Raw genomic sequence first — 14,354 nt, forward strand, 5'->3', positions numbered from 1 at the left:
ATAGGAGGCGAAACTCTTGTCTTTTAATGACATATAGGATTCTAGACCCTTATTTAGCATAAATCTACCTCCAATAGTTAAGTCCTACAAACTAGAAGGGATCGAATACTAAATATGAAGGTGTTAACGAAAGTCTTACTACACCTTTAGATGCACCTCCTCGGCATTAGTTTTATATTTAATATGAGACTATGCTAAAAGAAGATATTTTTATGTTTATCTAAATCTAAAATATAGGGTACAACCTGAGTTTCAAGTCAAAAGGTATCATTTGCAAGGATGCTAATGGGGGTACCATTTTGCTTGGGAGTGTACCAACCCAAAGACAAATACTTTTTTGTCATATATGCATATTGGTACATCCCAAGCAAAACGACACCCCATTAACAGTCTTGATCATTTGGACATGAAAATCTTCGCAAATGGAGGTACATGACTTCCGTATAGGATTTTTGCGACCTACTGTTAGGGAGGCTCTAATACACCCATCGTCTACACTCCCTTCTCTAACTATATTGCGCCATACATACCCTAAAAAACACAGAGCTGGACCACGTGTAGTGTTTACTTTTTTTTTTCTTATAATACTCCGTCCATCCTTATTATAACGACAGAATATTAAATCTTTCTAGTCCCATTGGATATGCGGAATTCTAATTCCGAGATACCTTTTAACATACATTCCCTTATTTATGTTGTATGAAAAAATGTATTGAGGAAAAAAAAAGGGTCAAAACAGGAAAAAAGAACATAAAAATTTATGAAAACCAAACAATTTCTTAATCTAAGAGATTTCACTTCTCCGACTTTATAATAGATAGGGTGGAGGGAATAATACCTATGTCGATAAGTAAATACAAACCGTAACGGGTCTCCTATATTCTATTATGAGATGGTCCATTCCCAATAGTGAAACCTACTACTAGACCCATTTTTCAATTTTTTTCCACTGAGAAACCCATTGTCACAAAAGTACAGGCGCGCACCCATTTTTGGGGGAAAAATTAATCCCAAACCCAAAATTTCTGAAATTGCGCAGCTCCCACTTCCAACTATAACTGCTAACTCCACCCATTATTAATTCTCTTTACTCTCAGTTTTATCCCCAATTTCTCTGTGACTGCTGATGGGATTGTGAAGACGGTAGTGAATTGATGCTGTGTATACTGGTGTTTTTTTTATGGGTTAAACAGAGATCGTGAAGCTGAGCTCAATTTAAAGATCGAAAATTATGGTTTGCAGAGAAGATAATGGACGAGATGGAATTGAAGGGTGATGTTTCTAGGGTTTGATTCGAAATGGGTTTTAGTAATTGTTATTGTGGGAGACTGCCCTTTAAATTCCCCAACAACAAGCCCTCTAGAGAGAAGATCAAAACTCAAAATCAAAATCAAAATCTACCAGAAATTGAATCATAAAGATAATGGCGTCTTCTTCATCTTCTTCAGAGGATCAATTGAAGTTGAAACTACAGGATTTACAGAAACAAATTGGGAAGAAACAATTGTTTGAAGAAGCTGTTTCCAGCATCAAATCTTTGATGATCGAAAATTACCCCTCTGCTTCTCTATCTCTTCGAAAAACGATATGTAAATTGGTGCTTTCTTTTGGTTATTGAACATTTTTTTGGGGCCAATTTGATTTTGGATTTTGATTCTGTGAATAGAAAATTGAAATTAGGGCAAAATTGTGTATGATATTAGGGACAAATTTTATGCAGTTTTATGATTGAGTTGTAGTTTCTTATATTTAGATACAATTTTGTGGAATCTTATGAGAATTTGAGGGATTAGGGATGAAATTTTATAGTTAGGAAATTGGTGGTGGTAAAAGTAGCTAGATTGAGTTTATTCTGTGGTGATGGTGGAAATACAGTTAGATGGGAGATGATATTGCAATGGTGCAAAACATTTATTAGATAGAGGTGATAGCGGTTATGAGAATGGTGGTTACATAGAGGGGCTGAAGTAACAGTGGGGTTAGATATAGGTAGTGGTGGTGGCCGTGGCGGCGGCGGTGGTAGCATACTTGTGAGATTTAATAGTAAGATATTTTTATGAAATTCTATGAGAATTTAATAGTAGTAATGAACCAAGATCATTCACTAGCTACAAATACTCTCCCTAGGCAGTAACACGTTAACAAAGAGATAACAAAATGTGGCTTCCTTATATCCACATGGCATACACCTTAAGCCACTGCAGCATACTTTCTAAAGGAGGCGTATTGCCCCATTTCTTTCAATATAGTTGGAATTTTGATTTGGAAAGTAAATTGATGTCCAATTCCTTGCATTTGCAGATATATACTGTGGTTTGTCGTGTTGCTACACTTTTACAGACTAGATATACAACACCTGGGTTCTGGTTTGCTCGTAAAGAACGTTTTGAGCAAGCCAAGCGTCTTGTTACTGAATCTTCTGAAAGGCAACATTTGAAATCTTGTATTGCAGGAGCTCGTGAACATTTGCAAGAGAAAGAGAATCAGCTGAGTTTGAGGAATTGGTGGTGTTGGTTGGGAATCTACGGATTTATTGGTCATATTGGTGTTGGTGTTTGGTCATAATGGTTGAATAATCTGTTATGCAACTATGAAAACGGTTGCATAACTTGTTACACATTTACAAAATCTGTTGCATAACTTGTTATCCAGTCCCGATAATGGTTGCATAACACGTTATGCATCAACATTTTTGTTAGTATTGAAACCAACAAAAAAAAAGGTTGCATAACTTGTCATGCACCTACAATAATAGCTGCATAACTTGTTATGCAGCCCGGAAAACGGTTGCATAACACGTTATGCAGCTACTTTTTTCTTAGTATTGAAACCAACCAAAAGGCTGCATAACTTGTCATGCACCTACAATAATATATGCATAACATGTTATACAATCGAGAAAATAGATGCATAACCTGTTATGCATCCGAAAATATGACTGCATAATGCATTATGCATCTAAAAATTGTTGCATAATCTTTTATGCATCGAGAAAATAGATGCATAACCTGATATGCATCCGTAAATATGGATGCATACTGCATTATGCATCAATTTTTTTTATGTACGCACTAAAATCAACCAAAACAATGGTTAACATAACTTGTTATAGATGCAAAACTTTGTTATCCAAATGCATAATTTGTTATGAAGTGGAGAAAATGGTTGCATAATTCGTTATGCGTCTGCAAAATGTGTTATGCATCTTTTTTGGTGGATGCATAATGGTTATGTATCAAATTTTCGAAAATTTTGCCTAAAATGATGATCACCTCTGATTTTTTCGTGAAAAACAAAAATTTGATATTCTTGTTTGTACTTGTTGCGTAGCTCTCTTAAAAAGATTTCCAACGATATAAAATTTTTAAAATTCCAAGGCGCGGATTTTTAGATATGTTATATCCAAGTTGCGTTGCCAATTATACCCCTGATGCATAACCCGTCATGTGGATGCATAATCCGTCATGCAGACATTTTTAATAATTTCATATAATTATGGGCGCCACGGAAATAATTATGGGTATCACGGTACCTAAAATTAATTGTGGGCCTGACAATCAGAATATTTTTTTTTTTTGGCCTGCACCTAATTTTCCCTTCCCAATACTCCCAATATTTATATTGATCGATGAATGAAGACAAATGGTATATATCGATCGATGAATGAACTACCAGAATCCACCATAAGCCAGGGCACATCCTGAATAATCTATACTATCGGAAAAACAACTCAAATTCTCCTTCTGGAAACTACAGTTCTCACAATCACACTTCTGATAAATTTGGAATCACTATTAGCCTACACATTGATCCTGCAGATCTTTACCAAGCTACTAGTGATGCCCAATCTTATGCTAACTACTCTATTATTGCCATGTCTTTCACAGGTAAATGTGCGGGCATCAGAAACTTCAAAGACTATTCCAATGGAATCAGCAGAACCGAGCGAGCCAGCAGAGGAGCTCAACTAGCACTGACCTGGGGAAAAACCATGCAGCAAGCCAACATCAACTTTGCTACTGAATCTGAAGTAACAATTCAAGGCATACAAGAGTATTACCAGGAGGAAGTACAACAACGTTTCACAAGAGGAAGTCCAAAACAACAAGACAGTTATCACGACAATCATCAAGTTAATTTTGTGCTCGGGAAGCTATCTAAAGTGACAGTTCAACAGAACAGAGCATCCACTAATCTGGCCAGATTGGCCAGACAGTCCCTCCTCTTCTCTGATTCTACCTGGAGAGGAACAAATTTAATTACTATCTTGCATGCTTTACAGATTCCTACAAACTCCTATGATTTGGATCACTGTAATAATATTAATGTTTTTTTGAGGGATGAACCTGGCGCTCGAGTCAATACAGACATCATCCTAAATGTAAGCGTGAGTGGGCAAACTTTATAGTTGCCTAGACTCTTTTTCTTATAAAAAAAGATCGATGAATGAAGACAAATGGTAACGGGTCTGTATGTATTCCAAAAGATAGTCCAGTCTCTTTTCTTCTTATAATACTATGATAATAGCACTTACGTCGACAAATAAAGACAAACGGTAACGGGTCTCTTATGCTGAGAGATCCATTTCTCTTTGTTTTCTTTTCTCCCAATAATATTTATGTGTATTCATACTTGGAAAAAGAAGAAAAAAATGTCGATAAAAGAAGACAAATGATAACGGGTCTGTATGTATTCCATGCTGGGTTGCACGGACGCTCCATTTCTTAAGCCGTGTCCGCGTCCACCTCGTGTCGGACACAGGTCATGCGTGGGACACTGATACGACGCATGTCCGACGCATCAATTTGCGCGTCCTGCGCGCGTCTGATTTGGACGCACCGATGATTCGTGTCCGACGCATTTTTTTCATTCTCATTTAAACTTCTTACTTTATTTCTACTATTATTAGTCAAATGAAGAAAGACAAACATTTAGATCAATAATTTAGGTCTTTATTAGGGTTTTGTAAATGGAAATGACGTCACATATACCCTTAGTTGGGCATGCATTGTTCTAAAAATGCATTTTAATTGTGCCATGTGTTTAATTGTGACTGATTGTTTGACCTTCGCCGTGTATAAACAAACGATATCTTTTTTTTTTTTGAAATTTATACACATGTAGCATCATTTTTAATTTATAAAATCGAAATAATTGACTTTGTTGTATAAATACATGATTATATATATAAATAAAATATATATATACACGTGTGCGCGTCCTAATTTTTTGAAAATTTTGTAGTGTCCCCGTCGTGTCCGCCTCGGCCGCTGTGCAACCCAGATTCCATGGGATGATCCTTTTCTTCTCTCCCAATATTTAATGTTTCCCACAAGTTCCTATAGCTACGTGTCTGTATCTAGAGAACACCACGTACATTTTTCGCATCCACATTCACACTTCACTTTATCCACTTCAAAAATACTCCTAGAATTAATCAGAAGGAAAACACATCTCAACTCTTCATTCACATCATCAACCAAACCTATGAATTTTGACGGCGACGATGTAAAGTCTACTATATCCACTTTTCTTCCTTTTCTTCTTCCAGACAAAGCAATAAAAAGGTTCACCTTCCTCCTCCTCCTTTACTTTTCTCCTCAACTACTAATCTTCTTCTTCTGTGATTAATTTATCTGATTGTATTGATACGAATAGAATGGCTACTGAAATTCTGAGTAAATCTAATCTGTTTTCTCATACATATTACTGTTCCTCTTCATCTTCTTCACTCAAGAACTCATGTATTACTAACTCTTCTTTAAAAGTCCAACCTATTAAGTCCTTTTTGGATAGTGATTTTCATGGCCGAAGGATTTCTGTTCAACAAAAAATTGAAGGAAAAGAACCCAGAAAAGGAAATCTTCAGGTTTTGCCTATACAGGTCTGTTTCCAGAAAATAAAATGTAAATGACTTTATTTGGTATATCGTTAAATTTGGATTTTGCTTTGAGATTCAACTTAGATCTTTAACGGGTTTGTACTGATTTAATAACTTGATATGCAGATGAGCCTTTTAATTGGAAAAGCCCAGAAATGGTGGCAAAAGGGACTTCAAGAAAACATGAAAGAGATTACATCTGCACAAGATCTGGTCGATTCTTTGTCAAATGCAGGAGATAAATTAGTTATTGTTGATTTCTTTTCTCCTGGATGTGGTGGTTGCAAAGCACTTCATCCAAAGGTATTTACCTTGATCTTGATCTTCATCAAATACATAGAAAGAAAAATATCATTTTTTTTTTGATGATTGGATTTGTATTGCAGATCTGTCAATTTGCAGAGATGAACCCAGATGTTCAGTTCCTTCAGGTGAATTATGAAGAGCATAAATCAATGAGTTATAGCCTCAACGTTCACGTTCTTCCATTCTTTAGATTTTACAGAGGTTCCCATGGTCGTCTCTGTAGCTTCAGCTGCACCAATGCCACCGTAAGTTATTTACCCCTCTAGAGTCTAGAGAAGATTCATTTGGAAAATTTTCCTTATTTTTGGGTGCAATTTGATGAATTCAGGGATGTGTTTTTGTACAGATTACGAAATTCAGGGATGCATTGGCGAAGCACACTACTGATAGATGTAGTATAGGTCCAACAAAAGGGCTAGAAGAAGCAGAACTTATTGCTTTGGCTGCAAACAAGGATCTTTCCTTCAATCATACACCAAAACCAAAACCAACCAAAGAACAAGAACCTATTCCTGCTGAACAACAGAAACCACAACCAATTCCTGCATACTTAAATTATGCACTTCCTTCGAACTCTTCTAAAACCATCAAAGATTCTGATGGAAAAACTTTGATCGCAGCCGGGAGATGAGGATAATCTTGATTCAAGTAATATCAACCCACATTCCGTTTGACTATTACCCTTTTTTTCTCCTTCTTATGTATAGATTATAGGTTCTTGTACTATGTACTCATCATCCACCTTTTAGAGGGAGAGATGGTGATAGAGAGGAACACAGATTACAGTTCTCCTGTGATAGAGAGGAACACAGATTACAGTTCTCATGTGTTCCGATTGTACATATATGTTATGGAGTTGCAGGCTGGTGTGTTTTTTTGACGTAACTTGCCTGCATTTATAGTGATGTCCTTTTTACTTTGTTTGTCAACGCATCTTGGCTTAGTATGGAATCTATGGATGAGCCATTTGTATCAATAATATATTATTATTGATATATAGTTCTATCAATAATAATATTATTCATTTGGGTCTTAGGTTAAACGGGGGTATATTTTACTGTAAATTTTAGATTCGATTGTGTTTGATCCAAATGTAAATTCGTTTATCTGTTCTATTTCTTGCATCAAAAATGATTAACCCACCGTGAAAAAAACTGGTGGAATGCACCGTGTGAGAGGGGTGGGGATCAACTTCAGCCCATCCTATCCCAGTACAGAGAACGCTCAGCCCATCCTATCCCAGTACAGAGAACGCTCAGCTGGAACCGTTCGGTGCATTCCACGATTTTTCCGTTTGGTGTGTAGCAAAGCATTTCTTGTATTCTCACTTTTCTGTTGCAAAAGTACTTATCTCGAGTTGTTTTATTTTTGGTAATTTCATTTGCGTGGCTGTGAAATGAAATGGAGTAGTCTGAACTTGTCTGTGACAGAAATGTAGTAGAAGGATTATGAGTGTTGAATTGACATAGTTTATTGATTGAATGAAAGTGTATGTTGTTTAGGAATGATTTTTAATTGAGATATTGTATTGTTATTGATAATTTTGCATTGATGAATGATTAAAATCAATACGTATGTTGTCTAGGATAGATTGTTGATTGAGAAATTGTATTGGAATGGATAATTTTGGATTGATTGATGATTTTTTTGTAATGTGATAGATAATGTGGCTAAGAATTTTAGTTTAAATACATTGAAACATTGTTTTGTGATGATTTTGTGTATATGCGTTTTTGTTTTGTGATGATTTTGTGTATATGTGTTTTGTAGATGTATTCTGAAAATTTCCAAAATGTTGTGGATGATAGAGTTCCGATTTCTTCAGAAGATAATAGTGAACATACAGTGAAACTCCCAACGACGTTAGAAGAAGAGAGGACTAACCAAGGAAACATCGAAGTAGCGTAAGCAGTCTTTACGAATTGTATACTCAAATCAGCAGATTCCCACGTGCTAGACAAATTGTAGACAATTGTGGGTTTGGTTCCATTTTCAAAATTCATTATCCAAAACTACAAGACAACTGCCTAACTAGTGGTATATTTAAAAGGTGGTGGCATACCACCAATACATTTCACTTCCCTAGTTTTAAAATAGGGTTTACCCCGTTAGACTTCACACAAATTACCAGAATTTCTATTCGCCTAGGAACTCCCATATTATTGTAAAAAATAAGTATTGACCAATTACATCAGATTGCACCCGAAACCATAGATTGCTTGCTCCCATATATAGACGCGACAGCTAGCACAAGAAGAGGGAGAGGATAAAATTTAAGAGAAATAAGAGGAATACAAGAAGTTAGAGAAGAAGACTAGTCGACTTGAGAGAAAATGTTGTGACTAGAAATGAGATCAAGGTTAGTTTGATTTAAATGTTTCTTGACCATAGACTCGGCCAAGCCAACAATGTTATATTTGAGGAACAAATTGCAAGGTGGTTTTTGATGTGATGTTTGGGAAAGTCCTTTTCCCAAACAAGAATGATGTTGTTGAGATTCAATGGCTACATATAACGAGGGATTTGGAACTGCTCAGTTCTTATGATTGGGGTTCGGCGTTGTACGACAGTATGTTATGGGGCTTGAGTACCGGAGTAACGATACCCTCGGCTGAGTTGCGGTTCTTTTAATATCCATTGATGGTAAAAATTCATACCCACTAGTAAATTTACTTTCTTTACTTGTTTATTATTTTTTACCGTCTAATGCAATTAGTCGTTAATAATATGTAACAATGTTGTGGGCATATTTCCGATGTCTATTTCCCTTTTTAAGGCCGGAAAATGAGTTGGTTTAAGATCCGTGGCCGACGGGTAGGTTATATGATGAAGACCAAAGAAACTTGGATAGAGGCGCACAAGTGATACTGGTTTCCATTCATTGGTTGTTGTGCGCAACCAAATAGACAACTTCTCGTTCAATTCTATAGTATGGTCGCCGTGGGAGGACAGACAATGGAAAATAAACCCCGAGGTGGTAGAAGCAAAACGAATCTCTGAAACCGGAGGGTCTTTTACGATCCTTTTGGTCACAACTTCTTGTACCTTGGGGAACGATGTCTCAAGCAAGTTCTTGGAATCACAGTATTACCGTGCAATCCTCCTGATTCAACAGTAGACGCCGACACATCACGTACCTTGCATTATGAGGAAGTACAAGATTATGAGTACAAGTTGTGGTGGAAAAAGATGTCAGTTGGGAAGTACACAAGTACAATTGAACACGAAGGAAACTGAGATGTATATGATACGCAAGATCCCGATGCTTTTGTACGTCGACTACCACCGTCTAGGCAATCCACATACACTCAAGAGTTGGAGCCAGTCGTCCATCATCTCTTCCCTTATCCACCAACAATTCCGAAAGCTCGAATATGCGGCTCGGATCTTCAGGCGGTGGATGTACCTATTGGAAGGGAGTATTTGGATCAGTATCCTAGACCCGATTATAATTGCAATCAGGGTACAACTGTGAGTATCATGTCTTCTAATACTTTTTTAAAAAATTATTTGTGATTTATTTATTTTGGTGTTGTCACAAAAATTTAAGAATTAAACTTATGTTGGTGTTTACAAGATATGTGGTTCGAAGCAAATATGGTCGCGGTTCAACAAAATATGGCTCTACAACATTTCCATTTCGACCCTACAAAGGAACTACAATCCAAAATCCTTTACGGTTCTAATTTCTGGGAGACGTATGTCAGAGACTATGTAGCACCATATACATGTGAGTCATCCACCCCTGGGCAGACTGGTGATTCGAGACCGTCGTCTTCTTCTTTTGTGCCAAACAGTCAAGAAGATGTTGTCTACCATCCTTATAATGCGTCTGAACAAATAAATCAAAGTACAACGACGTTCCAAGATCAGGGTAATGAACAAGATCCATGGTTTCAAATGCCAGAACCGTACATATGAAATATTTGAATGGATAGTTTTTGAATTTCATAACGACTTTTTTTAATCAAAACGACTATTTTTTTTTTGTATATAACAGCTAGTTCTTTTTGTTTTATATGTACTGGTCATTTTGACTGTATAACGACTATTTGTTTTTTAATTATTCTACATGCTCTCATAATTTATCTATATATACCATATCATTCTCCTCCCAATTCAGTTATCCAAACATTATATTCTATTACTTAAAAAAAATGTGATTCAACAAAGAATAAGATGTTGCTTTTGTGCAAGCATGGATTCATGCAAAAACCAATGTTCTTATCATAGTTCAAGCGAGCAGCAACCAATTCTGGAATATTGAATTTGAATGTTTTGAAAACATATCTGGAAATCCAAATGCGAGAAAGAAATCAAGTGTTTAAAACATGTTTAGTGTTATCAACAAGGAGGTTCTCACTTTTGTAACAATTCAGGCTGAAGTTAACATACGCAATCCTGGAATGACATATGAACAAAGGGTAAGAATTTTATAAGATATATCAATTTTATTAAATTTAAACTATTTTAACTCGTGTTCCCGTTTCTTTTTAAAAATTCCAGAAAAGTGCTGCTCGTTTAGACTATCTTAACCAGACAAGCAACAATTTTCCTCATGATGAATGCTATCAGCTCTTGAAAGCAAGCTTTGAGCCCTATAATCCCGATGAAATATAGATATATCATTGGCGTCTTTTATCACCCAGATGTTCCTGCATCAAATGTTAATCAAGTCTTCGGCTCTACAATCCTGAAGAATGATTATATTTGAATATATTATCTTATATTTATGTAATTTTCTATCTTTTTGTGTTCTTGCATCAGATGTTAATCAAGTCTTCGGCTCCACAATCCTGAAGAATGATTATATTTGAATGTATTATCTTATATTTATGTAATCTTCCATCATTTTGTGTTCTTGCAATCTAGATATGATATTTAAATTAGTTTAATTAAAGTTTTGACATAAATAAAACTGAAATTCCAGAAAATAGACAACAAGATTGGAACTATTGAATAAAAATCCAAATCACTTGTCGTAGTAATCACGGTTGCACTTAGCACGTGCAACAAGTCTTTAAACCATTAGGTGACCCTAATGGACGAGTTATATTCTCGTGAGGGTTTTCACGGAGTTTTACCCACAAAATCTACACAATCATTTATTAAACTTTCAATATTCACTGGATGAACCAGCGGAATTGTCCGACGATTGATATCCAGGATTTTGGATACCATGAAATTGTAGCTTTCATCAAATGTGAATGCTTCCCCCTTTTCTTCCAATCAACGCGCTTTAACGACTTCGTGCTACAATAACACAACACAATATACTTATTGCTATAATTCAAAATCAATCAATTTAACTTTATTAGAAAACAACTTTAAAATACTTACAAATTATTGAGGGGAAAGGATAATATGGATGGCGTTGAAGATCTGTTGTTGAAGAGCTATAAAATCGCATACGCCTTTTTGGATAATTTGGTATCTGTCATGAATTTGTTGAAGACTTATTCTCTTTGGATTCCCATAATCTTGTCTATATTGGTTATATATCTTTGCCCAAAAGGTTTCGGTCTCTGCCATTACAGGGGAAAGATCTACAACTCGACTTTCGGTGTACCATACTTTGATGATGGCCAAATCTTCAATTGGATCAAATGATCTCATGCTTGTGTTCGTATGAAGAGGTATGAGAGGTATAGAAAGAGGTGATTAGAAGTCTTGCAAAGTGTATGAAAATAGGTGTTTGTTGTTTGTAGAAAGATAACACAATTTATAATATCCGTCAAAAATAGCCGTTATAAAGTAGTCATTGAGATATAGTCGTTTAAAAGTAATCGTTATAAAGTAGTTGTTGGGATTAAGCCGTTATAAACAACATTACAATTATTGAATAAGAATCCAAATACTTGTCGTAGTAATCACGGTTGCACTTAGCACGTGCAACAAGCCTTTAAACCCCTAGGTGACCCTAGTGGACGAGTTATAGTCTCGTGAGGGTTTACAGAAGAGATTTACCCACAAAATCTTAAACAACACCTGCATTTACTAATCTTCGAGTCCGTCTTCTAGAAGATCACTGGCCGTGATTTCCGGATTTTATTGAGGAATGTTGGCCTTAAAGATTAAGTAGCACTCATAATATGTAAATTCTGTACAGGTATTTAGCCGAAACAAAAATTTGACCATTTTCTCCTACGTAAAACAAACATAAAGCAATTGGTTAGTGTTTATTTGGAAAAAACTTTTCAAATATCATAACTATTTATGATGACTTACCGTAATCGCAATTTTCATGTGTTGTGGAGCTTACCATGAATCCTTCTTTGAATGTCGACGTACTTGCGTGCCGCTATGTCAATTTGAGAAATCCGTTGTTGAACTTGTAGTCTGGTTCGGTTATTAACATTTCCAAACGCTTGTACAAAGCCGTCGAACACCAGCGTCCATTTTTCATTGGCGGAGAGTTCTTGAACATCTTCAATAGGAATAGTAGCAGCATTTACAAATGTTGTGGTGATTGCAACATCTTCTTTTACGGTATGCCTAACCATTACTATGTTATCTTCAGAAACAAAAATTATAGGAGATACAGAGGATACTAAGTTTCATATTTGTGTTGAGGAAGCTTATGACAATTTATAAGGCATTGAAAGTAGCCGCTAGAAATTATCCGTTAAAATTTAGACGTTAAAGTAGTCGTTACAAAGTAGCCGTTGGGAAAAGAAAATAAAATTCAAATTTTCGTAACTAGAAATATATATTACTGATAAAAAGAAAACTACATTACTGAAACTAAAACAAAACGTTACTTAAACAAAAAACAATAAAACTAAGTTATTAAAAATAAAAGTCTAAACTCAAATAACTTAAAACTAAAACAAACTTTTAATTAAAACTGGAACTGATTATGTCCTTGCCTCTCCAATTGCTTAGCCAATATGGCATTCTGTTTTAATTCAAAGTACTTTTTTGCATTTGGACTCAGCAAATCTAGATTCATTTGCATTATTTCCCTTTATTCTCTCTCTCGATTATGTTCAATTTGTTGTTGTGTTGTATCTAGCAACCTTTCCATAATTTGGTTTTGTTGTAGCTGACGAGGTGCGATTGTCATTCGGGATTCTTTTATATAATCAACAAGTTTACTGACCGCGTCGCTCATTTGGGAATCTTGCGATGAGGGTGTAGCGGGTGTGCTTGGTCCAGAGCCCTTTTTGGTAGCTGCGGTTTTCTTCGCAGCTCTTGACTTGCGTTTATGGTTTTGTAATCCACCATACGACGATCCAGGTATTGTAGTTGGGTTCGTACTAGGAGTATATCCTTTTGAAAAAAGGATGCCACAAGGGACATCAAAAGCGTTGGTATTGGGAGTATATCCTTAATTTGCAAATGGGGTTTCGACAAATTGGCTCGAAGATGAATTCTGAGAAGCTGGGGTTTGACCATAAAACATACTTGAGATATTTCCAACATATTGAGATGACAAAGGACAAGATTCCTGATCCATATCTTCTTCTACACCTACTTCTACATTTGGAACATCTTTAAGCATTTCATAATCAGTATCTCGATTAAAGAGTTTTTTGTGCATTTCAGAATAAAGGCTTCTCGCCCTTATCATCTACATCAATGTAATCAAACCATTAATAAGATGTACATAAATTAAATTATTACAAAAAACATACACAATAACTATGATGACATATTTAGATAACATACCCGGTTATTAAGGTCCAAGCACGGATCACTTGCATTGACTCTTTCAACACAATCAGAAAAATTATCCACTTCCGATTTGATTACGCTAAACCTATTACGAACACTTTTTATTATCCACCACAAGCTTCTACAAATTTGTTAAAAAGGGTTTTGTATAACTCGTTCATATCTTTAGAATTACTTCCATCTATAACACAGTAAATAGTAACAATGTGAAAATCTTCCAAAGTACTAACAGGGTGTTAGTCCTCAAGGGAGTTGGGCGAGTTGGGTGTAGTTGTATTTTTTCCCGTTAGTCGTGAGGGAGTTTGAGGGAGTCTCTTAAAATCCCCGTTAGTCGTGGGAGAGTTTAGAAGAGTCTCCCAAACTCCCTAGAAAACCCCGTTAGTTGTGGGGGAGTTTGAAAGAAATTCTTAAACTCCCTGTTAGTGGTAAAAATTAGAATGATAGGGAGTTTTTTTTTTTTTTTTGGGAGTTCTGGGGAGTTCTAGGGAGT

The 14,354-nt window shown here is 35.8% G+C and overlaps 1 protein-coding gene across 1 annotated transcript; it reads left to right on the forward strand.

Moving 5' to 3' along the window:
- The first annotated feature begins 5,584 nt into the window (after window positions 1-5,584).
- Window positions 5,585-7,302, forward strand: LOC113294816 (thioredoxin-like 1-1, chloroplastic). The gene is made up of 4 exons (XM_026543193.1): window positions 5,585-5,884; window positions 6,008-6,184; window positions 6,268-6,432; window positions 6,534-7,302. Exons 1-4 carry the CDS (start codon window positions 5,660-5,662, stop codon window positions 6,816-6,818), a joined length of 852 nt encoding a protein of 283 aa, XP_026398978.1. The 5' UTR covers window positions 5,585-5,659; the 3' UTR covers window positions 6,819-7,302.
- Window positions 7,303-14,354: the final 7,052 nt, after the last annotated feature.

The sequence above is a fragment of the Papaver somniferum genome, chromosome 1 (assembly GCF_003573695.1).
Source record: "Papaver somniferum cultivar HN1 chromosome 1, ASM357369v1, whole genome shotgun sequence".
NCBI classification, from domain to species: Eukaryota; Viridiplantae; Streptophyta; class Magnoliopsida; order Ranunculales; family Papaveraceae; genus Papaver; species Papaver somniferum.